Source organism: Ranitomeya variabilis, chromosome 5 (assembly GCF_051348905.1).
Source record: "Ranitomeya variabilis isolate aRanVar5 chromosome 5, aRanVar5.hap1, whole genome shotgun sequence".
Taxonomy (NCBI): domain Eukaryota; kingdom Metazoa; phylum Chordata; class Amphibia; order Anura; family Dendrobatidae; genus Ranitomeya; species Ranitomeya variabilis.
The window spans coordinates 404,740,616-404,766,149 of NC_135236.1; the positions used below are offsets into that span (position 1 = coordinate 404,740,616).

Below are 25,534 nucleotides of genomic sequence, written 5' to 3' on the forward strand. Positions count from 1 at the left end.
GTGCACCGACTCTGCGCAATGCACAGTTGAAGTGTGAAAGGATGTCATCGCATCTGCCATCTCTTGTGCCGATTAGTGGAAGATGGACCAGCGGCGCCTTCCTCCACCAATGTATTTACCTGTCTTCATCTCGAGGTGTGGATAGCGGTGATGTCCAGGTCTGGTCTAGCCTAGTGTCATCTTTCAGCACTCCTACTAGCCGAACAGCCCAACTATAAAATTCAAATAAATGATTCCGCCATTCAGACTTTCTAAGTAAGCACACCAGCCTTATCAGGTTTAAGAAATATATTTAATAACATGCAATTTTCCTTGTGAAATCTGGTAACAACAGTGTTAGACACATTGATTTACAAACATGAACCATGTTACCATCCCAATACAACCAGTGATTCGCAGCCCAAGACCCACGCCTAATCGGTGTAATGACTGCACTGGTCACTTCCCACTTACCTGTGGGCATTGTTATACAAATCAACTTTTCATAAATAAAATAATCGGTTAAAACTGTGGAAACGAAGTAAAGCAAAAGCTTATAGTCCCTTGGGAAGGTGCAATGTTCAAGGTAAGTCTGGAACGGAGTAATGACAAGTCCTCCTGGAGCGCAGCTGTGTTCCCGTATACCCTCTCCTCCTGGAGCGCAGCTGTGTTCCCCTATACCCTCAGTCACTAAGTTCTTCTTCATCGCTGAAGTACGCGCTCTTTTTGATTCTTGGTCGCCTTGAGTCTCTGGATGTGGAGGTTTCCCCCGCTGCTTGTCTGAATTTGATTTTTTCTTCTTCCATTCTTGCTTGCTGTAATGAAAAAGAAGAACTGAAGATATACAGTATTTAATAAAGTATTTCTCCAGTAATCCACAAACGTTCCCCAAGGGCTCAGACGCCCGCACTGAAATCTGGATGTAAAACATGGTAAATGCATTTTAACAGAAATATATTTTTTCCGAGCATTAGGTTGTACATGTCTAGACTAAATATGAGTAAGTCTTAAAGTAAAAGTAACTAAATTATCTTTGACATTTTCACATTTAGTTCGCTGGGGTCCAGGTCCTGAGGCCCTAAATGATTGCGCAATAGACCCCTGAGAAGCACGTAGACAAGAGCGCACGGGGATACGGATTCAATAGAAAGCATAAACTATGAAATCTATACTTTCATTCCATCCATACCCCCGTTCTGTGTGCATGCTCAGACAAGCGATGCGCTCCCATCTGCTGAGCTGGGCAATTCTTAGGGGTCTAATGCGAGATCTGTGGCGTTCTCGGGACCTAGACCCCCACCATTCTTGAGGCAATTCAAGTTGCTTGCCAAATATGGAAAGTCAGGCAGAAAGTTTTGTTACTGTTTAAGAAACATGAAAATAATCTTTCACTAAGCCTGCTTTCTAAGTACAGCCTGTAATTAGACAGCAGAATACATGGCACGTTTCATTCTGGGATGCAAGGAAGTCTTCAGGTGATGCTGTTCGGCTCTGCAGTAGTCACCAATGTGTCACATAAGCAGGTTATTAGGTGTATTCATGCCAAGTAGACCGGTCTGTAATGTGGGATACTGGACAATACAGTTGTGCTAAAGTTTACATACCCCGGGAGAATTTTTGCTTTCTTGGCCTTTTTTCAGAGAATATGAATGATAATACCAACATTTTTTATCCACTCATGGTTAGTGGTTGGGTGAAGCCATTTGTTGTCAAACTACTGTTTTTCTTTTTAAATCATAATGACAACTCAAAGCGTCCAAATGACCCTGATCAAAAGTTCCCATACCCCATTTTTTAATACCGTGTATTGCCTCCTCTAACATCAATGACAGCTTGAAGTCTTTTGTGGTAGTTGTGGATGAGGTCCTTTATTTTCTTAGATGGTAAAGCTGCCCACTCTTCTTGGCAAAAAGCCTCCAGTTCCTGTATATTCCTGGGCTGTCTAGTATGAACTGCGTGCTCGAGATCTCCCCAAAGTGGCTCAATGATAGAGGTCAGGAGACTGAGATGGCCACTCTAGAACCTTCACTTTGTAGCCAATGACAGGTCGACTTGGTCTTGTGTTTTGGACAGTTGTCATGTTGGAACGTCCAAGTATGTCCCATGCGCAGCTTCCGGGCTGAGGAGTGCAAATTTGCCACCAGTATTTGCTTATAACGTGCTACATTCATCTTTCCTTCAACTGTGACCAAGTTTCCTGTGCCATTGTAGCTCGCACATCCCCAACACATCAGCGATCCACCTCCGTGCTCTACAGTAGGAATGGTGTTCCTTTCATCATAGGCCTTGTTGAATGTAACGTTTATGTTTGTGGCCAAAAAGTTAAATTTTTGTCTCCTCACTCCAAATTACCTTGTTCCAGAAGTTTTGATGCTTGTCTCTGTGCTGTTTTGTGTATTGTAGGAGAGATACTTTGTGGCATTTGCGCAGTAATGGCTTTCTTCTGGTGACTCGACCATGCAGCCATTTTTCTTCATGTGCCTCCTTATTGTGCATCTTGAAACAGCCACACCTCTAGTTTTCATAGAGTCCAGTATTTCAGCTGATGTTATTTGTGGGGTTTTCTTTGCGTCCCGAACAATTTTCCTGGCAGTTGTGGATGACATTCTTGTTGGTCTACCTGACCGTGGTTTTGTTTTTACAGAGCCCATGATTTTCCATTTGTTAATCACAGTTTGAACGTTGCTGACTGGCATTATCAGTTCCCAGGATATCTTTTTGTATCCCTTTCCTGTTTTATACAGTTCAACTACCTTTTCCCGTAGATCTGTTGACAATTCTTTTGCTTTCCCCATGACTCACAATCCAGAAATGTCAGTGGCTGGATGAAAGATGCAAGAGTCTGTCTGGATCCCAGAACCTCACTCAGCTTTTATGCACACACATTGATTACAAGCAAACAGGTCACAGGTGAGGATGTTACCTTTAGTAGCCATTTAAACCCATTTGTGTCAACTTATGTGCATAATATCAGACCAAAATCACCAGGGTGTGTAAACTTATGATCAGGGTCATATGGATGTTTTGGGTTGTCATTACGATTTAAAAAGAGAAAACACAGTAGTTTGACAATAAATGGCTTCACCCAACCACTAACCATGAGTGGAGAAAAAGTTTTGGTGTTATCATTCACATTCTCTGAAAAAATGCCAAGAAAGCAAAAATTCTAACGGGGTGTGTAAACTTTTGAGCACAACTGTACTTGTGCTGGAAGCTGATAATCATAAATCACTTGAGAATCCAGCAGTGTTCATACTAATGAAAGGGCGAAGGGGTCCTGGCTGGGGTCTAAAGTGACTGCTGAATTGTGATACTGCACGGTAACAGTTCTCCCAGGTATCACTGATGTCAGCGGGCAGCCACGGGACCATATGTATACCATTTACATGATTGGAGTCACATGCCGACTAGGCGTGTTCACTTTCTTTCTTTACGTCATGAGTTGAGAGAAGCTGGTCATGTTTAGTCAGCATATAACACTAAGTATGAAAATCGCATACATACGGTCATAGGTTCGCCCGCTCATGCCAGTCACAGAGTGAGTGTAGACTGTCCCACACCTGGACCACCCATTTAAATCTGGAGTTTTATACATTAGCCTTGATTTATGATGCACCAAAATGATGATGAGGCAGATGCCGCTCAATGAATGTGGCACAACTTTTAGGTTCCCAGGTACCAACATCAGAACATGACTTTTGTGGTGTAAATTCTAGTGAATCTGTAGGGTTGTACGAAGCCTTGCCACTTCTTGCTAGTCTCTGCCCACTCAACGTAAAAGTCGGTGGGGCTAACGTAAATTTTGTATTTCGAAAAAGATTTGTCACTTTAATGCCAGTTTTCTGGTGCAAAATGCTTGCTGAATTCCCCTTAACCTGCATGGCACCCAAACCTACAAGTCTTCTGCAGTGTTGGCAGGCTATACCTCCGCAAGACTTCGTACAAAGCAAAGGACAGTACAGTAACAGAAGTCAATTCTTATCCCGATCATGTAATACATGTACCTGGAATGCTATGGCTTGGCTGAGACTGTCGAGAGCAGGATCTTCACCTTCATCCTCACTCTGTTCATCTTCAACTCTAGGGAGTAAATTTGTGGACATGTCAGGGTTGTGTAATAATGACAGTACTGGTCATGGTTAAAAGGTGATTGGATTCCTTACACTTCTTCCACTTCTACCCTTCGCTTTCTTTTCTTCTCTTTCTTTTGTGGAGGTTCCCGATCTCCTAGCATATTTTTTGGACAGGCATAACTCAAGTGACCTGTGTCCTTTTATAGTTTACAAAACACAGAAAAATTATATATACACATTTAAAAAAGAAAAAAAAAAAAATTAAAAAAGACAATCGGGTAACACATTTTGAGGGGTTGCACACAATTAGTGACAGCTCATGGCTTTTACAGTTTCAAAAGGTAATTCCGATGCTTATAGAGAGCCTGTCAGCACGATTTTGTAATGAACAGTAAACCCAAGGCCCTAATGGCGCTGTTATACAGTCTAAGAGGACACTTTAGCTGGAAAAAAAAAAATCCACTTTGTGGTTCTTCTCTAATCACTATTTGAGGTTTTCTACTAATGAGATTTAGGTGCACAGGGGGCCAGACCGGGCACAGGGTCGTCTGCCCGGACCCTCTGCCTGTCTCTGGTGTTTGAATGACAGGTCACTAGTTTGTGAGGGACCTGCCACCTGTTTAAATTTCATGCCAGTGCCATCCTTGCCACTGGCAGCGAGGGAGCAGGTTGATTTAGTAGGCTGGTCTTTAATAAAATGGTGCCAAGCGCAGATTCAGAACTCCGCTCACTGACATCTCTAAAAGACGCCATTGAGCCAAAATCTCAAACTGTGCATTTCATTGAACAGCCCGGAAATAAATGTGCACTTTTGCTGCCCATGGCCAGGACAGTGCCGACTCATACAGGAAATGACAACGCATGACGGGTCAATTCAAACACTAAAGACAGGTGGAAGGGCCAGACAGGAGAAGAACCCAAAGTGTACAGACCAGCCCCTGTGCACCTAAACCTCATTAGAAGAAAAGTGGATTTTTTTCTCCAAAAGGTGTTATTTTAATGTGAATAAAAGCTTCATTACAGCCATAAATTCACTAAAACTTGCTAAATTGTGCTGACAGGTTCTCTTTAAAGACATTTTTCCAAAAACAGCATTTATTATCTGTCAAAAGGATAAGTGATAAATGTATGATTTCTGGGGATCTGGCTACTGAGACCACCAGGGACCATTAGAACAGGGGGGCTCAATGACACCATTAATATTAGAGCATTAGTGAGCCACTCCTCACTCCTATATACAGTAAATGAGAACATACACTGTCTGCAATTGATGAAAACAGGATACCACTATTGTTATACACATAAAAAAAAACACAAGGGACTTAATATTTCTTTATCATAAAGTGTAAAGGCCATTCAACTAAGCCAAGGTGACCTGATATAGCTGGTCCCTAACACTACTGACTAACCTCACCATGTGCCTAACCCCCTAGCTGTGCATCCAGATCTTTCCCAGAAAGGGTTTAATTAGAGTTAAGTCATATTGTATCTTTTCCCATATCTTTCCCTCATATCTATAAGAGGCCTGGTAGGCTCAGGTGAGTCATTAGTTAGGAACCATCCTTATAAGCTCACCTTGACGTGGTTGGATGGCTATTTGATCTATAAATGTTAACCAAGTACCTCACGCTTTTTTACATAAACAGCAATAGTGGAATTCATGTATTCATTAATCACAGACACACAGTGTACGCATATTGGCCACAGAGTTTGCGATCCTGTATATTTTACTACTACAGGTGTGCAAGCCCTTTGTTATGGGTGTTATTTGTATATCCTGCTCCAGCCCTCTAAAAATCTGTGTAAAACTTGTCCTGTAATCATATGGTTTATGTTTGAGTTTTTTTACATTCTTTATTAGAACATAAATAATGTACCTTCATCCCAGTGCAGTTGCTTTTTAAATAGAGGACACTTTAAAGGGAATCTATCACCAGGTTTTTGCCACCTAATCAATAGAAGCAGAGAACGTCACTAGAGGACTAGTAAACCAGCTGCCATGTAGTCCAACCCCGCCCCCACCACTGATTGGCAGCTTTCTGCCTATGAACAGAGCACACTAAAAGCAATCAGTGGTGTGGGCAGACTTGTACAGCATTCACAAACCTGGTAGATCTGCAGCAGATTGACTTTATCACAGTTACAGTAAGCAACCAAATAAGATACATCAGGGTTTTTGCCCTACCATCATGCTGCTCTCAGAAGGGGTTACCAAAGCCTGGTGACAGATTCCCTTTAAGAGACATTACAGCCTTAGGATTTTTACAGAATGTATCTTTTGCCATATACTTGTCCACTGTAAAAATAATAAAACTAGCAGCAGTTTGTGTTTACAGGCTGCAGTAGTCATACTCTGCACAAGACCCGTACAGCCATTCTCTGGGCTCAGCAGCATCACCACTAAATGCAACGAATGGCTGCAGCGGTCACATGCACACATGCTGCAGCCTGTCAACAGAGAGCGGTGAAGAAGCAAAAGCTGAAATTGTTGTGATAGACATGCAAGCCTATGGAGCAGTGGATATTTTCTATGGGACAATAGTGGTAGTGTTTGTAAAGCAATCCTGATACCGATGTACTCACCCCACACTCATAGCATCTGGACTTGTCCATGTAGTTCCGCCTCCGGATGAACTCCGCCGCTCGGCCATTGTCGATGGCGATACTAGCTCTTATTACCCTGCCAAAGAGCTGAGACAAGCAGAGATAAGGTGCACGCCATGTAATGAGCACGCGCAGCAAGACGGCAGCACACCTGTTTGTTGTTCAGCGCGCGGACGCAGGTCTGCGCAGGCTCCTTATCTAGGAACAGCACAAACGCAACGCCCCTGCTTCTCCGGGACTCGTCCTTTAGGATAGTAACTCTGAAAGGCAGGAATACACAGGATTACCGGAATAACGTCATCACTTTCCTCCATGATTGCAGCGCTCACACAAGCCACACTGACTACTAGCCATGGATCGGATTATTTGCATTACTTACTTGACTACTTTACCATATTTTGAAAAGATCTGAAAAAAAAAAAGAAGACCGAAGGATTTTAGTTTCTAATCAGCACACGCTTTATTAAAGGCAATCCGTCACCTTACTGTGCTTCATTATTAGGGCATCTATAATAATGGCCACAGCGCAGAGGGGTAATACGCACACCGGCAATATTCTAGCTGTGCACCCACTGACACCCCGCTAGCAGGGCATCGCTGTGCCATGTACGTACCCTATGGAGATCATTGTTAGTCAGCGAGAATGGCAGATTGGACACGTACACAGTACTCTTGCTAGGTGCGAGCCCTCCGCTCATGGTATCTGGGGACCACCACCTGAAAGAGAAAGAACACACCTTTAGGCTATGTGCACACGTTGCTGATTTGACTGTGGAATTTTCTGTGCAGATTCTGCATTTTGGCAGAAAACACAGGTCAGAATCTGCGCCTTATTTTGGTCTGTGCACACGATGCAGATGTTAGTGCGGATTTCTTCCTTTTTTTTACCCCTGCAGATTTCTATTAAGGAATGGGTGCAGAAACGCAGGAGATCTACACAAAGAATTGACATGGTCCTTTTTTGAATCTGCTGCGTTTTCCGTGCAGATTTTTCCTCACCATCAGCACAGCAATTTTTTTGCCATTGATTTACATTGTACTGTAAATCACTTGCAGATCTGCAGCGTTTCTGCGCGGGGGAAAAAAGCTGCCGTTCTGCAGGAAATCTGCACCGTGTGCACATACCCTCAGATTTGACATATCATTATGTAGACCGCCAACCTGTTTAGTGAACGTAGCGGCAGCATTCTAACCAATAAAAAGGACATCTAAAATGGCGCAAAAAACACACCCTATTTATCTTTAATCAAACTGTGGTTCAGTTCGCCACTTCGGGGGTCCCGCCTCTACATTTAAAGAAGCAGTTACCCACCACTATCCCTGCACTGAATACTGTCTGACTGATGGAAAGTCGACCATGGAAATAAGCAAGGTATTACTTATTCCAGACAAAACAGAGCTAAAATGTGAAGAGAGGCTAAAAGGACTTGACAATTATTTTACTTTTTTTTTTGTTGCTAAATTATGTTATAAAAAAAATCTGGCATTTCAGGCTGTGATCACACTACCCGGTTCTCCTCTGACTTGTCCCATGCACCTTGTGCAAAAACCTTGTGCAATCTGCAGAACGCTAAATGCCTATACGGTATTTATACTATATTTGGGCCAAAAATCAGTTTTGCAACTGGGTTTCATTTAAAAGTAAAAAGTTTTCGCTTGGCTTTTGGTTTCCCTGCACATTCAATACAGAGATGGTGTGTCGTCCGAGTGGATCTCAGAAAAAGCTAGAAAAAAAAACAAGACTTCCAGTGTCATTGTCAGACCTTCATAGTTAGCTGACGGACAGTCTCAGGTTCTGCAGCCAACAATAGGCTGTATAGATGGCAAACGGTGAAAAATTGGAACCCAATTGTTAATAATGATTTTAGCCCCGATTACATGCACTTGGTGGACAATCCTCTTAAGTGACGCCACTATAGGATGGGGTTTCCATCACTGCGACCCGGCCAGAACGAGGAAAGAAACTACAATGGTGCTTTCCCCTTTGATAGCCGCTAATATTAAAGGGGCGCTCCAGCCTTATAGGAGCCATGAATAGCAGTAATCCCACTACCCAGGACACGGTGCAGTAATAAAGCACAGAGCCACCTATGCAGCCATGGGGCAAACTGCACAGCTGGCATCACTGCCGCAGCCCCTACTACCTGATCGGCAGCAGCGGTGCCTCCCCACCAGTCTACCATGGACGGGATAGCAATCACACAGGACTGGGGAACAGAGAGATACGAGTAGAGGATGGCCCCAGTATGGCGGCTCCTGGCCCCCGTATGGCGGCTCCTGGCCCCCTCAGCTGAGCATCCGTCCCGGCCTGCGGCTCACCAGTCTACGCTCACACTTCCTAGGAGCTGGTTGTCCGCACACCTCCACCGTCCATCTCTCCTCTACCGCAGCTCTGCGAGCTCACTACTCCGTATGCAGGAGAGACTACTCCGCTACTTCCGTCTCCACCGCAGGAGCCATTTTGAAGGAGCCACTTCATAGTCTAAACGCGACCCTGGTCTCTGAAAACATGGCGGCTCCGCAACCCTGAGGGGTCCGGGATGTGGTGCACACTGTATCAGAGCAGTGGACGTGTTCTCTCACCCTCAGTCCGGGGGACATTGTCCTCTTGCAGAGAGTATTAGTCCCCTGTTGTAATGTTAGTATAATAAATGGTTTTACTCACCCTCCCCGGGTCCAGGGCTCAGCTTTTGCTGCAACTCCTGGTGTCTGTCGAGGGCAGAGTTCAAGTCCACTTACTACTCCATGATCTAGACAATTGTGCGACCATAGCCCTATACTGCGGGGATAATACACTATGTCCTGCTGTATTCCTCTTCTGGCGGACTGAACACGGAGGCATACACAAAGGGAAGGCCGCAGAACGCCATGGCGTTGGGAACTTGTACATGTCATTCTAAAGACGTAATCAGAATATATGTATACCACCGGCGCTCTCTCTCCAGTATTGGGATAAAACCACCTTGCAAGTGGAAGGATACCCACCCCTGTTTCTGGTGTCCTCCATTGTCCTCCAACCACACATATATAGATTAAATCCACTGAGCACAGAGTTAGATATAAGACGCCCTGCTCAAATGGAAGCGAAGAAGGAGCGAGCAACTTAAACATGTCAAGAAAAGTGATATTGACTTAATAACTAGTTGTGATGAGTGAACGTGCTCGGAGAACGTGTTAGATGGCGTTATCCGAGTATCTCGGGCGTGCTCGGATATTATGTCCCTGCTGCTGTTAGCCACAACGCGTGGGGATTCCCTAACAGCTGCAAGACATGCAGCCGCGAGGACTCGAACATATTATTGGAGCACGTCCAAAATACTGGGACAACACCCAAGAGTATGATAATACGATATCTGAGCACGCTCGCTCATCACTAGTTGTGATCGTTCAATCAGTAAACCAGAGGTAGCAGCATATCGTTAAAATGCAACACATATAAAGAGAACGCAAACCAACCAGGTTATATAGAGTTACCCAAAAGTGATAAGTGCAAGATATTAAAAAAGGACAACCTGTTTAGTGAACATGATATTAATACTGCAAATATACAGCAGTCGTTATAAAATATACACCAGTTGTTTGACATGCATTAAATACTGATTTTTTTTAAAATAGTGTCACGGGTTTATCGTGACAGTGAGGGTCCAGAAGACCGCACTGTCTGATTTCTCCTACTCCCGCACTGATTAGAAGTACTTAACCTTCATATGAAATAGCACAGCTATCTTCTAGCAGTGCAGGGGTTAGTCTGTTCAGTTGAGACCTCCTGGACACTTTCCTGCTTGATGCTTTCAGCTGTTCAGTGTTGGCCACTCCCCTATCCTGAAAAAAGCCAAATATGAATAAATCTAATTGGACGTATCCAACAAATCCCACCAATCATGAGAGAACATAGCCTAAGTAGGAATTAAAACCTTTAATGTGTATAGGGTAAAAAAGGAAAAAAAAAACAACAAAAGGTGTCACCCCAAAAGAATATGAGGAGGTACTAAATGATGTGGCCTGTATAGAAAAACACCATGTCCAGGTAGTACATATAAAAGATTAGTAAGGACAACAATTGCACAAACAAAGTGTGCTGTCCCACAATCCCAAGATACCTCTTGTTATGACAATAGCACTTGTTCGGTGCGAAAAAATATATAACTAGGTAACCTTGTTTGTATAAATATTAGCAGGTATCACAAGTAGTGAAAAATAAGGGGGAGGGAGTAAAGCAAATATGGTAGATGTCATATACAACCAAGGTATATTCATAAAGGAACGATCTCACCAATTGCCAAGGACGGATTAGGTGAAGCCCACAATTCGCTGGAGTGGAGATGTCCATGAATCAGCAGCATCGGGAGACAATGCCCTGTCAATCCCTGAGGGGCTATCAACAAACCTAAAACCCCGAGCTCCCTATCCTATATATACTGGCCTCTGGCAAGCAGGCATTGCCAGAGTTAGCTTCATGCTGCATGGTTCAGGAGCTGGAGGAGTTTTGTTGGTTGAGGAGGAGTTTGGTGAGTTTAACTAAAGGCTGTTGCTTGGCTTTGGTTGTATGCAAATCCTCTTCTCCTACTTTGGGTTTTCCCCTCCTTCACTCCCAAGTGTTCCACTCTTGTTTGTGAGAGCATATCTGTATGATTCCTATACTCCTTTATCCCTGTGCTTATTCCCCTGTTAGTGTGGTTGGTGTATTATGGTACACTACTACTTCCCTCTTCCCTGGGTGGGGGTAGGGAACAGACTTAGGGCGAATTCAGGAGCTCAGCAAGGTACATGGCCCTGGCGTCTTCACCATTAGAAGTAATCCGGGTAGCAGGGATAGCTAGGGCGCTCATAGCACTAGGGACAAGGAAGGAGCCCCTGGCCCTGGGATATCCAAAAACAGAGTAGTGACATTAACTCTGGCCCATACCATTTTCTTTGTCATCCATCCTGGTTTCTGTGACTGCTTTGGCAGGGCAACTGCAGCAACTCAGCCTGGAGGTGGCAGACCTACGCACTGTAGTTTTGCAGCACCCTAATCCATCAGGTTTGGGGACCATGACTCCCAGGCAAACCCTAGTGGAGCCCAAGATCGTTTTGCCTGACAGGTTCTCTAGGAGGGGGGACAAGTTTGTTGTTTTCAAGGAGGCTTGTAAACTTTACTTTAAAGGGAACCTGTCCCCCCAAAATCGAAGATGAGGTAAGGCCACCGGCATCAGGGGCTTATCTACAGCATTCTGGAATGCTGTAGATAAGCCCCCGATGTATCCTGAAAGATGAGAAAAAGAGGTTAGATTATACTCACCCAAGGGCGGTCCCGCTGCGGTCCGGTCCGATGGGTGTCCGGTCCGGGGCCTCCCATCTTCATAAGATGACGTCCTTTTGTCTTCACGCTGTGGCTCCGACGCAGGTGTACTTTGTCTGCCCTGTTGAGGGCAGAGCAAAGTACTGCAGTGTGCAGGCGCCGGGCCTCTCTTACCTTTCCCGTCGCCTGTGCACTGCAGTACTTTGCTCTGCCCTCAACAGGGCAGACAAAGTACGCCTGCGCCGGAGCCACAGTGTGAAGACAAGAAGAGGACGTCATCGTAAGAAGATAGGAGGTGAGGTGCTGGACCGGACCGCGACACCCATCGCAGCGGGACCGCCCCTGGGTGAGTATAATCTAACCTCTTTTTCTCATCTTTCAGGATATATCGGGGGCTTATCTACAGCATTACAGAATGCTGTAGATAAGCCCCTGATGCCGGTGGGCTTAGCTCATCTTCGATTTTGGGGGTGACAGGTTCCCTTTAAATTACGTCCTCACTCCTCAGGAACCGAGGAGCAACGGGTGGGGATTGTATATTCCCTCTTTCAGGGTGAACCCCAAGCCTGGGCATTTTCTCTCCCGTCCGACTCTCAGTTGCTCCGGACGGTGTTGAGGTATTGTTTCAGAGACTAGGTCATATATACGACGACCCGACCGCGTCTCTTTGGCTGAGTCCACACTACATCAGCTTCAGCTGAGAGACCGGCCAGCGGAGGAGTATTGCTCCGAGTTTCGGAGGTGGTCCACAGATACTGAATGGAAGGACCTCGCGCTCCATAGCCAGTTCTGCTAAGGGCTATGAACAAGGGTAAAAGATGCCTTTGCTTTGTATGAGACTCCGGTTTACCTTGAGGCGGCCATGTCTCTGGCTACACTGCACAAAAAATTTCAGGGAAGTTCTTGTCCCCTGAGAAAATGTTATTGTATCTTATAGATTTTTATATGCTGAACACGAATATGTGCTCCAAAGGTCTGTATCACGTAAGGTTTTTAACCCCTTCATGATCGGAGCTTTTTTCGATTTTTCATTTTCATTTTTCACTCCCCTTATTTCCAGAGCCATAACTTTTTTATTTTTTCGTCAATATGGCCGTGTGAGGGCTTATTTTTTGCGTGCCAAGCTGACGTTTTTAATGATACCACTTTTGTGCAGATACGTTCTTCTGATTGCCCTTTATTGCATTTTAATGCAATGTCGCAACGACCAAAAAACTGTTTTATTGCTAGATCATGCGATTCTGAACCCGGCGATACCAAATGTGTAAGTGATTTTTTTTTAATTATTGTTTTATTTTGATTGGGGTGAAAGGGGGGTGATTTGAACTTTAATTTTTTTTTTTTTTAAATATTTTTAAACACTTTTTTTTTACTTTTGGCATGCTTCAATATCCTCCATAGGAGGCTAGAAGTTGCCATAGCATGATCGCTTCTGTTACATAGAGGTGATGCTCAGATCACCTCGATGCAGCAGAATTACAGGCTTGCTATGAGCGCCGACCACAGGGTGGCGCTCATAGCAATCTGCCATCAACAACCATAGAGGCCTCTGGTTGTGATGGCAACACAGCGATGACTCCCAATCACGTGACGGAGGTCGTCTCTGCACGTATTTCCGGAACGGCGTCTGGAAGTGTATTTAAATGCCTGCGTTGAGAGTTTGACAGCGGCATTTAGCTACTTAATAGCTGCGGGCGGATCGCGATTCCACTCTCGCCTATTGCAGGCACATGTCAGCTGTTAAAAACAGCTGGCATGTCGCGGCTTTGAGGTGGGCTCACCGCCGGAGCCCACCTCAAAGCGGGGAATATTGCCAGCTGACGTACTATTCTGTCAGCTGGCAGTAAGGGGTTAAGAAACAACAGTTTATATTCTACATTATGACGTCCGAGACACTACATACATGTGCATTGATGTCAGTAGCAAAAGCAATTGTTCAAAAGTGTTTTGCAGACGACTTTCGCTTATAATCCATGTCAGATGCTTCTCGAATAAGATTCCAGCAATAGTCAGCCAGCATTGACGTGCTCCACTTTCCTCGGTACCTTTTCTCCATCAGCGCAATGTCTTGGTGAAATCTTTCACCGTGTTCATCGCGAACGGCACCAAGATTGGCTGAAAAGAGACCAAGTGAGAATGTAGAAAATGCATTGTTAGTGACATATTGCATTTCATCAAATGATATGCTGTCAGCATGTCGTCCACGAGTTGATCAAAGTTCGGTGCCCTGCTGTTGCCAAGGATGTGGAGTAAAAAGTCAGCGAATACCTGACAAAAGAAATCCTCGGTGATCCCCTGCTGTAATGTCAGTATTGTTTTTTGATTCCTCCCCTGCCCAGGAGATGTGGTATGCTCTGTACACGGTCAGCCGAAGCATTCACTGCGCCTGCGCGGTATTCGCATAATAATTGCTTGCATATGTGTAGATCAGCGATTTCTGTTATTTCAGTGGAAAATTCAGAATATACTGTTTCAGAAATAAGTTCATATATGAGTTTTTAGAATTATAACAGAATATTATAATGTTTCGTATCATTTCTCAAAAACCTTACGTGATAGGAAAAATCCGAAGTCATTTCTGGAATCAGCATGAAATCTATCAGGACACTTAAAATTGTCCGAGGAACAAAACCTTTGTAACACAGTGCTATCGGGGTGGATCGTCGTCTTCACCAGAGACATAAAGAGACACTCCAATTTGCGTGGGGTCTGAGGTCAAGAGAACCTTGGTCTGAGTCCACTGAGGAACCCATGCAGTTGGGTGGGTTAAGTCGTTCTATTGGTCCAGCTGTAGCTCAGCATAATGGGGGAGTGTGTTTTTACTGTGTTGGAAGGGGTCATTTTGTGGGTGCTTGTCCTTCCTTACCACACTATAAACAACCACCAGAAAACTAAGGAGCCTGGGTGGCAGGGAGGTTAGCAACCTGGGTTTGATATCATCTCCGTGGTAGATCACAATTTCTTCTACCGGCTGCAATCCATCTGAGCAGAAATTTCTGCCTTTCAGGACAGTGGAGCGGGGTTTTACTTCATCAACGCTAGGTTTGTTCAGGGCCTCAAACCACATACACTATCTAGACATGTATCTATAATTGCCATTGACTCTGCACTCTTGAGCAAGGGGTATTTTACTGAAGTCGTACGAGAGATACATCTACAGGTAGGGGCAATGCACTCTGAATGTATTGACTGTTATGTTCTAGAGGGTCTGCCCTCTCCTGTAGTTCTTGGACTACCTTGGCTTACGCTGCATAACCCTGTGGTAGATTGGCAAACTTGGGAGGTGGTAAAGTGTAGTGAGTATTGTCAAGGACACTGCTTGGGAACCCGGCTATAAACCAGGGTGGATACCCAATCTGTGCCTGAATACCTGTCTGACTTTGGGGATGTGTTTTCGGAGCAGGGGTGTCAAGAATTTCCTCCCCATCGTCCTTATGATTGCGCCGTTGATTTTATTCCTGGGGCCAAGAAGCCAAAGAGCAGACTATACAATATCTCTGGTCCAGAGAGGCAGGCCATGAAGAACTATATTGCAAAAAGTCTGGTAAAGGGTCATATCAGACCAGTCTCAACCCTATTTGCTGCTGGCTTTTTCTTTGTAAAGAAAAAAGATGGGGGGTGGGTTATTCCCCTGCCTAGATTTCCGCAATCTCAACCAGATTACTTCCGGGATCTGTATCCTCCTTCTTTCATCCCAGACCTCTTTAACCAGATCTTAGGAGCAAATAGTTTTATAACCTGGGTCTGAGGCGTATAATCAATTTCGTATTAAGGAGGGGATAAGTGGAAAACAGCCTTCAATACAGCTGAGGGACACTACAAAAACCTTGTGATGCAATTTGGGTTGACTAATGCTACAGCCGTCTTCCAGCACTATGTAAATGACGTTTTTAGTCAGGTAGATTTGTTGTGATCTATCTTGATGATATATTAATTTATTCGGTCTGACCTTGATTCAAATCAGGTACATGTCAGGCAGGCATGACAAAGTCACTGGCATGGTGCTTGAGGGGATAATGTTTCGCTGAGGCTAATGGCTTCAGTGATTTAAAACCCAGAAGTTTTTCCTCCTGCACATTAAGGCTATGTGCACACGTCAGGATTTCCTGCAGAAATTAACTGAACAAAACCGGACATTTTCTGCAAGAAATCCGCATGTGTTTTTTTTTCGCGTTTTTATTGCGTTTTTGATGCCTTTTTTGCGCATTTTTGACGTGTTTTTTTTGTGCTTTTTTTCCGGAGGTTCTCAATGCATTAAATAGCTGGAAAAACGTGAAAAATCCACAAAATTAATGAACATGATGCGGTTTTTACAGTGATGCGTTTTTTTCGTGGAAGAAAACGCATCATGTGCACAAAAATTGCAGAATGCATTAAAAATGATGGGATTCTTATGTATGAACATGTGCACATAGCCTCAGTGTTGCGAGAGGTTAACTAGTCAATTTGTTAAAGGGCTGGGTTTTTGTGGACAGCCATAGAGCAGGTGGGAGTTTGTTCATCTTATCTCCACCCCAAGGTGTGGTTTGGGGCTTAGTTGGCCTCTAGAGGCAGTCAGTGTTCAATAGGGCTGGAGAGAGGAACTCAAGCATTTTGTATCCAGAGGAGGAAAACTGAACCTGTGGAAGCTAAGTGCTCCGGAGCAGGCAGATCCTCACAATTTAGAGACTGTATACTATTTTGTTTTGTTCTTCCTGTTTACCCAAAAGGGCTGTGTTTATATTCAATTAACATTGGTTTATGCTGCCTGTATAATAAACCAGCTGAAGATTTAAAGAGACAGTGTTCCTGTTTCTAACTCTGTGTGTCACTAAATGAGATGATCTACCACACAGGTCTTACAGATACTCAGAGATAATAAATTATTTGTCAAACCAGGGCAATTTATGTTCTCAGTTGAGGAGATTCCTTTTCTAGATTATGTTTTATCGTCCACCAGTTTTCACATGAATCCATCATAAGTCCGGACAGTGCTGGGTTGGAATCGTCCTGAGAACTTAAAGGCGTTACTAAGGTTCTTAGGTTTTGTAATCTACTACCGTAAGTTTATTAAAAACTTTTCGGTAGTGGCCAAACCTCTGCTGGATATGACCAGGAATGAGACGGAGGTTTCCAAATGGTCCAGTCCGGCCAGAGAGACATTTGAGAATGCAGCAGACAGAGTTCGCACCAGAGTGCAGCAGACGGGGTGCTGACCCTTTAAGAGGGTGGCAGTGCACGTGGGCGTGCCCTAAGGATATGGCTGGAGGACCGGCTGGAAGCATGCAGAGCGCGGGGAAGGGAAGAAATTACCATGGCACGGTGAGTGAAGTGATATGCCGGAGACCCTGCCGGTCAGAGCACGACTCCGGCGTGGTGCTAACATTAAGTGGGCTTTTGAAGAGTGGCGTCATTTTCTGGAGGGGCAGTTCATCCGGTAATGGTAATCATGGATCATAAAAATCTTGTATATCTAGAATCTGGCGTCATTTTCTGGAGGGGCAGTTCATTCGGTAATGGTAATCATGGATCATAAAAATCTTGTATATCTAGAATCTGTGAAATGTCTAACACCTAGACAGACAAGCTGGACGTTATTCTTCACCAGATTTAATTTTTTTTATACATATAGGGCAGGAAATAACATTAAGGCTCATGCCTTATCTCGTTTTCCCTGGGGTGTAGATATACTACATATAGGAGTGGTTATTGCATCTATATGCTCCGATCTTAGCAACATGGAATTGAAGAATGCATAGCTAGCATATAATGTTGGGGTGCATCATCATGCATCAAAGCAACCATATATGTAGGGGAGAAGAGAAAGAGATGCAATAACGATGTGCACACCTCGAGTCACGAATCGTATAAAAATATAACACACTTTATTAGACCAAAAATATCATAAAATCCAATTAAAACGCAAAACACCCGGGATTCACTAATAACTTAGACAGACTGGTAAATTTTCTATTTATGGCCACCAAAATCCACATAGCCGCAAAGTGGAAGTCCCCTTCACTCTCTATCTCTCTGGTAAGAGAGAGGATGAATGCTATCATGCTATATGAGCGTATTGAAGCCACCAGAACTGACATGTGGGACCCCTTCTTCAAGATATGGAACCCGTGGATAGATCTAGATCCAAACTCGCAACTAAATCAAGCCCTATGTCTGTCACCCTGAAAAGGCAAGATCTGAAAGACCAAACAAAATATTAGGGATCTAATCACGTCTCCGCTTGAGTAGACCTTATCATAAATTATATTCTTTCTTTCTCTTCCTTAAGTTAACACTCCTTGTATGACCCAATCTCTATCTGAAAATCTGATTATTTTATGCTGATGGCATTGCGTGCAATAGTTGATAGTAAACTGGTGTAAGGGTACCGTCACACAGTACCATTTTGATCGCTACGACGGTACGATTCGTGACGTTCTAGCGATATCGTTACGATATCGCAGTGTCTGACACGCAGCAGCGATCAGGGATCCTGCTGAGAATCGTACGTCGTAGCAGATCGTATGGAACTTTCTTTCGTCGCTTGATCACCCGCTGACATCGCTGGATCGTTGTGTGTGACAGCGATCCAGCGATGTGTTCGCTTGTAACCAGGGTAAACATCGGGTAACTAAGCGCAGGGCCGCGCTTAGTAACCCGATGTTTACCGTGGTTACCAGCGTAAACGTAAAAAAAACAAACAGTACATACTTACATTCCGGTGTCTGCCCCCGGCGTTCTGCTTCTCTCCACTGTGTGAGCGTCTGCCAGCCGGAAAGCGAGCACAGCGGTGACGTCTGACGTCACCGCTCTGCTTTCCGGCTATGGCGCTTACACAGTGGAGAGAAGCAGAACGCCGGGGACAGACACCGGAATGTAAGTATGTACTGTTTGTTTTTTTTACGTTTACGCTGGTAACCAGGGTAAACATCGGGTTACTAAGCGCGGCCCTGCGCTTAGTTACCCGATGTTTACCCTAGTTACCGGGGACTTCGGCATCGCTCCAGCGCCGTGATTGCAACGTGTGACCGCAGTCTACGACGCTGGAGCGATAATCATACGATCGCTGCGACGTCACGGATCGTGCCGTCGTAGCGATTAAAATGGTACTGTGTGACGGTACCCTAAAACTCACTGTGGATTACCTGTTTGTCTTCCCTTTGTACTGTCCCACCCCCCTATTTTTTTCTTGTCTCCCCCTATGTTAAAATTTGAATTTGTTCATTATTATTGAAATGTACACCTCCCCTGCGTGGGAGAACCTACCTAACCTATTGTATGCTTTCAATATCTTATTTCTAAATAAAACCTATTGAAACTAAAACACAAAACACACACAAACTCAATGAATAAATGTCAATGCACATAATGAGACCAATATTGGGATCAACACAAATAGGCTTATATTGGATGGTAAGTACTATATCTCATCAGGCTTAAATCAGACAGCCAAACGGGAGTCTGAAAACCAAGGTATGCTCTGTATAACAATATATAACCCAGACATACAGCAAACTATAAAGTGCTCTGTGCAATACAGGCAGGACAGAACAATCAGCTTGTCCGCAATTAGAATATGAGACTACATACCAAATTTTATAACAGTATAAGTAGATTCGCATAGAAGCTTATTTAGGGGGGAGGAACATGGATTAGTTTCAAGGTTCAAACATAATTATATACCAGAAAGCCCTAAAAAAAACATTGTAAGCCATAATAAATGCATGATAAGATAGCAATTAGTATCATCCAAGGCAGAGGTGTCAAACTGCATTCCTCGAGGGCCGCCAACAGGTCATGTTTTCAGGATTTCCTTGTATTGCACAGGTGATAATTTAATCACCTGCACAGAATGATTCCAGCACCTTGTGGAATGCTAAGGAAATCCTGAAAACATGACCTGTTGGCGGCCCTCGAGCAATGCAGTTTGACACCTCTGATCCAAGGAGTATTCACCCAAACACCCATATATATATTAGCATAATTATTCAGGTACCTGAAGGGGCCCTGCTACTCCCTTATGCTTTTCTGACATACAGTAGTAGTATTTCCTTCGTCATAGGACATTGTAGGTGTGTTGCTCCATACAGTTGTATATATGCATAACGCTTGCAGCTCCACCCAGTGTTAATCAAAAATGCATAGACTATGTATACACACGTGGTCAAAATTGTTAGTGCCCCTCGTTTAATTCTGTGGAAGCATGGTTGAAAATCAGTGTCTGACTTTCATTTGTTCATTTTCATAGATCTTTTATTTATTATTACTTTTGTCAGATTCAAGTTATTTCTGTGACCATTGTGGGTTTTTCTGTCATTAAACAAGGGGTAATTCAATAATGATAGAGAGGCAACATGGAAATAACCATAATGTCATAATGGAAGGAATGCATGTATCCAACGGTAAGTGCTGCAATAGCCACTAATTCAACCTATTGTCAATTCAAGACGCGTGAGTACATGAACAGTAATTACCTGGTAAGTGTTGCTGCAAAATCAGAGCCCAGGGGTCCCCTCACAATCACAGGAAAACGTATATGGGAAAGATAATGTAAGTGAGACATGATGAAAATTGATGAAAAAAAATCTATATACATTGGGTACGGAAAGTATTCAGACCCCTTTAAATTTTTCACTCTTTGTTTCATTGCAGCCATTTGGTAAATTCAAAAAAGTGTATTTTTTTTAACATTAATATACACTCTGCACCCCCATCTTGACTGAAAAAAATCAGAAATGTATACATTTTTGAAAATGTATTAAGTATGAATTTTGCATGATAGCACTTTATTACCATTTTCTTTGTAAGACCGGGGTCACACCAGCGTAGAATACGGACAAGTGCTATGTGAGAAAACATCGCATAGCACTCGGACCATTGTTAATCTATGGGGCAGCTCCCATCACTGTTTTTTTTCTCCGGCATATTCAGTGTGCAAGTGAAATCGCAGCATGCTGCCATTTTATGCGTATATCGGCCGAGTCTCGCCAATGCAAGTCTATGTGTGCGAGAAAAAAATGCACAGCACTCGCACCGTGCGAGTGCTGTCTGATTTTTAAACACCAGTGTCCTTTGAAAGGCCATTAATTCTTGTGTTGCATACAGTAAAATCACACTGACAGGTTAGAATAGAATAGATAGAATAGAAATATACACATAGAATACACACACATATATATATATACAGTATATATATATATATATATATATATATATATATATATATATATATACTTGTCAGTAACACAGTCATATATATATGTACTTATATCGCACAGAAAGATAGATAGAAGAAAAGCCGGTAATACATCTGTCGTGTTCTGCAAAATTACTGCAGGAGCCGACAGGATAGAGATGGATTACATACAGTAAATACATATAGAATAGGTAGATATATAGATGTCAGTGACAAATACAATTAGAACAATGTGTGTGCAAATTACTAGGCATGTATTTAATTATTTTTGTTTTCGGGGAAAAAGTGGTGGGGGCTCCCGTGCAATTTTCAAAACCAGCAGGGGAAAAGCCAGCTACTAGGGGAAGATGTTTATAGCCTGGGAAGGGGGTAATACCCATGGAGCTTCCCAGGCTATTAATATCAGCACGCAGCTGTATACTTAGCCTTTACTGGCTATTAAAATAGGGGAGCCTGTTATGATCCTTAGTGGCTGAAGATCACGAATAGACCAGCAAGTGAATAAACTAAGGACAAGCTCTAGGGAGATGGTAACTGGACTGATCGCAAATCTGAACCTATCCAACACAAATAGAGGTAGCCGGTGAACGTGCCTAAAAAATTCCTAGACGTCTCGAGCCAGCCTGAGGAACTAGCTACCCCTAAAGAGAAACAAAGACCTCGCTTGCCTCCAGAGAAATAATCCCCAAAGATATAGAAGCCCCCAACAAATATTAACGGTGAAGTAAGAAGAAGGCACATACGTAGGGATGAAATCAGATTCAGCAAAAGAGGCCCACTAATACTAGAAAGCAGAAAATAGAGCAGGGGTCTATGCGATCAATAAAAAACCCTTACAAAATATCCATCCTGAGATTTCAAGAACCCACGCACCAACTAATGGTGTGTGGGGAGAAACTCAGTCCACTAGAGCATCCAGCAAGCGAGGGAATCACATTTTAGCAAGCTGGACAAGAAAACATGATAAACACTGCTGATCAAAAAATGAGCAAACAAAACTTAGCTTGTCCTGGATGGACTGGGAGCAAGGTAGTCAGAAGGAATCTGAGTAGCACTGATTACATAGACAGCCGGCAACAAGTGAAAGCAAAACAGAGCTATATAGGAACCTCCCAGAGGATAACGAACCAGCTGATAGCCAGAGACCAGCAGGATAACAAACAAAGCCACCAGGGGGAGCCCAAAGCAAAAGTCACACCATACCACAGGTGACCACAAGAGGGAGCCTGAAAACAGAGTTCACAACAGGAGCCCCCTAAAAATGACGTGAGGTCCCACTAGAATTAATAACCAGCAAAGGCTATGCAGACAGCTGCGGGCTGATATTAATAGCCTAGGAAGGGGCCATGAAAATTGCCCCCCCCCCGCCTAAAAACATCAGCGCTCAGCCACCCCAGAAATGGGGCATCTCTAAGATGCGCCAATTCCGGCACTTGACCTCGCTCTCCCCACTTGCCCTGTAGCGGTGGCAAGTGGGGTAATAGTTGTGGGGGGGTTGATGTCACCTTTGTGACATCAAGCCCCGAGGTTAGTAATGGAGAGGCGTCAATAAGACGCCCCTATTACTAACCCCATAGTCAAATTGTTAAGAAAACACACACCAAGTAAAAAATCCTTTAATTGAAATAAAGACACAGATTCCTGTAATATTCGGAATTAAACCATACTTACAGCCACACCTAATTCCTGCGAAGCCCTCGATCTCCTGTTATAAAAGAAAAATAACAACCCAACAATATACCATACCTGTCCGTCTTTGTGTCCCATGCAGTAATCCATATCTGGGGAATATACAGTTTTCAATCTGGCCAGTGCCAAGATGCGACCGTCCTGGCTGAAAACCACTAGTGAATGAGCTGCTGAGAGCAGCTTCAGTGACTAGTGGTGACGTCACTGAAGCTGCACTTCCTCGTAGCCTGAACTGCGGTGAACTCTGGACAGTGGGAAAAATGACATCCCTGAATTTCCACGGACACCATGTTTGTATCTTCTGCCGAAAATACATAAATCCACTACTAATCCACCTGGTCGTCCCATCGTGTCTGGTAATGGGGGACTCTGTGAACCGACTAATAAATTCCTTGATTTCCATCTAAAACCTTATAATAATAATAATAATCTTTATTTTTATATAGCGCTAACATATTCCGCAGCGCTTTACAGGTTGCACACATTATCGTCGCTGTCCCCGTTGGGGCTCACAATCTAAATTCCCTATCAGTATGTCTTTGGAATGTGGGAGGAAACCGGAGTACCCGGAGGAAACCCACGCAAACACGGAGAGAACATACAAACTCTTTGCAGATGTTATCCTTAGTGGGGCTTGAACCCAGGACTCCAGCGCTGCAAGGCTGCCCCACCTTTAGTGGATTCCCTCCCATCATTTATCAAGGAAACGGGAAATTTTTTGAGGTAAATGGTGGACATTCCTCTCGAAGATAATATGTGGCTAGTGACTCTCGATGTTGAATCACTGTATTATGTAGTATGTAGAACATTCCAACACATAACAACCATGTTCAGCTTCATTGAATTTTTGATATCTCTTTTGGAATATGCCCTCACGCATAATTTCTTTATTTTCAAAAAGACCCTATACCTCCAGTTACAAGGGACTACTATGAGGGCTGCTTTTGCACCCTCGTATGCAAATCTATTTTTGGGTTCATAGGAAAGGATGATATTTTTGAGTAATGCCACTTCCATGATTGAGACAGTCTCCTCATGGATTCTGTAAGATAGCGCTTACTGCGTGACTTGGGGGACACTCGCTTGGCAACAGGATAAACTCACACAGGCATGATTTTCTTACAAAAAAAAGTCTATTTGGTTTATTTCGACATCAGCATAAACCGCAACCTCAGGAACTTGGTAGTATGCGACAGCCTGAACATCCTCTGTACACATTCAGCTTTACAGTGGAACCACAGTCCCTCACTGACCCCGGTCAGTATAACATGGATTACAGTCCGTTACCTGTTGGCATCCATCACACAGGTCCCGGATGCCTCTTATCCTCAGAGGTATCCCATAGAGTAAACACAGTCTCTCTCTCTGACCCCGGTTAGTATAACATGGATCCCTGTCCATTACCTGTTGGTGTTGGCCACACAGGTTCCCGGATACCTCTTATTCTCAGAGGTATCCCACAGACATCTCTCACTCACCCCGGTCAGTATCACTCACGTTATCAGACCGTCCACTCCGGAAGTATCTCACAGGCCTCCTTGCTCCGGCTTAGACTAGCCAGGACTCGCTCCCATGTGTCAAACACACCTCCATTACATAATTGTAACCACACCCAGGTACCTATCACATGGCTAGTCAGGTGATCGTAACATCACCGCAGGTCCTCACATACACACAACTATCTTAGGTGTTTGGGTGGGTTTGTAGGTGACTGGACACACCCATCTCTCCAAGTCACCTGGAAGCCTTCCCAATGTAAAACAAATCCCTCAGCAGTAGATCTGCTGAGCAAAACTCGCCCAGGCTTCCATCACAGGGCCACCCACCTCTGTGATACATACCGCCCATTAATCACATGACCAGTTGCCATACCACATATTCCCCCCCTCTGCCTAAAGCCAAGGGGCTTGGCACTTTCTATTACCCGACCAGAGATCCTTCTCAGTCGTCTCTGCCAGTCAAACCATCTGCCAAAGTTGTGCCCTGCTACTGACCCCTTTTGTAGACACCCGTCATCGATCTCTGTCACTTTCTTTGATAGAGATGACACCTTGTCAGACCACCCGCATTTCCGGTCGTCAGTATGTAGTCATAATCCCCTTGCTCCCATACAACCTGTCTGGTCTGACTCTTTGTCATTTTATCTGCTACAGGGTTTCCCGCTTAGGTCACTCAGCCCTGACCTAACTGAGGCATCACTGCTTCTACCTCTTCCATCAGGCCACCTTCTGTTATGTGTCTGCTGGCCACTTCTCCTATGGTCTTTATTGCCTGGTGAGCAGTCCTTCCATTTATCTCTATGTCCTTCAGCTTGAGGACTTCCAGTCCTCTTTACCTCTCTATCCCGTGAGATGAGGGTGGCGGCAATCTGTTTGCCATTTCCTACAGCTCTATATTGATCAGCTCCCTCTCACGTCTTAGCTGCTCGACTTCTTTTAGGTATGCCATATGATACCCCAGGAGCATCCGGATATTCCCAAGACTCTCCATGGATCCGACAACAAGGAATGGAACGATCCCATCTTCACCCACGACCTGTGCCTTGTCATCAGCTGGAATCTTAAGTCTCTTCACACCAGATCTATTTACAATCTCCTGCATCACTCTCCCAAGCCTTCCAATGACTTTCCCCACCAAATTTCTGGGTACCAGAATGATGTCTTCCACCAAGCCGAGATGATTTTGAGTTTCTCTCGCTAGCTCCAGATGTCGAGCGGCTTCCTCATTCTTCAG

At 44.1% G+C, this 25,534-nt stretch overlaps 1 protein-coding gene across 4 annotated transcripts; it reads right to left on the reverse strand.

Moving 5' to 3' along the window:
• Positions 1-270: 270 nt before the first annotated feature.
• ZCRB1 (zinc finger CCHC-type and RNA binding motif containing 1) lies at positions 271-9,111 on the reverse strand. Of its 4 annotated transcripts, none has more exons than XM_077265117.1 (8): positions 8,976-9,111; positions 7,271-7,373; positions 7,036-7,064; positions 6,808-6,916; positions 6,636-6,743; positions 4,143-4,249; positions 3,984-4,059; positions 271-794 (listed from the first exon to the last, which is right to left on the reverse strand). In XM_077265117.1, the coding sequence occupies exons 2-8, from the start codon at positions 7,352-7,354 to the stop codon at positions 663-665; spliced, it is 645 nt and encodes a 214-aa protein (XP_077121232.1). In that variant the 5' UTR covers positions 7,355-7,373; positions 8,976-9,111; the 3' UTR covers positions 271-662. The 4 variants fall into 4 exon arrangements, with proteins under 4 accessions (XP_077121232.1, XP_077121233.1, XP_077121234.1 ...); XM_077265118.1 differs by having other exon boundaries at positions 8,801-9,013; XM_077265119.1 differs by lacking the exon at positions 7,036-7,064 and having other exon boundaries at positions 8,976-9,070.
• Positions 9,112-25,534: the final 16,423 nt, after the last annotated feature.

Excerpts from the sequence above, each read along its gene's own strand:
- ZCRB1 (XM_077265117.1), bottom strand. The coding sequence starts at position 7,354 with ATGAGCGGAGGGCTCGCACCTAGCAAGAGTACTGTGTACGTGTCCAAT. Across the intron at positions 4,250-6,635 it reads CCAGATGCTATGAGTGTGGG|GACACAGGTCACTTGAGTTA; the intron begins GTGAGTACATCG and ends AAACTATAAAAG. Across the intron at positions 795-3,983 it reads GCCAAGCCATAGCATTCCAG|CAAGCAAGAATGGAAGAAGA; the intron begins GTACATGTATTA and ends TTTTCATTACAG.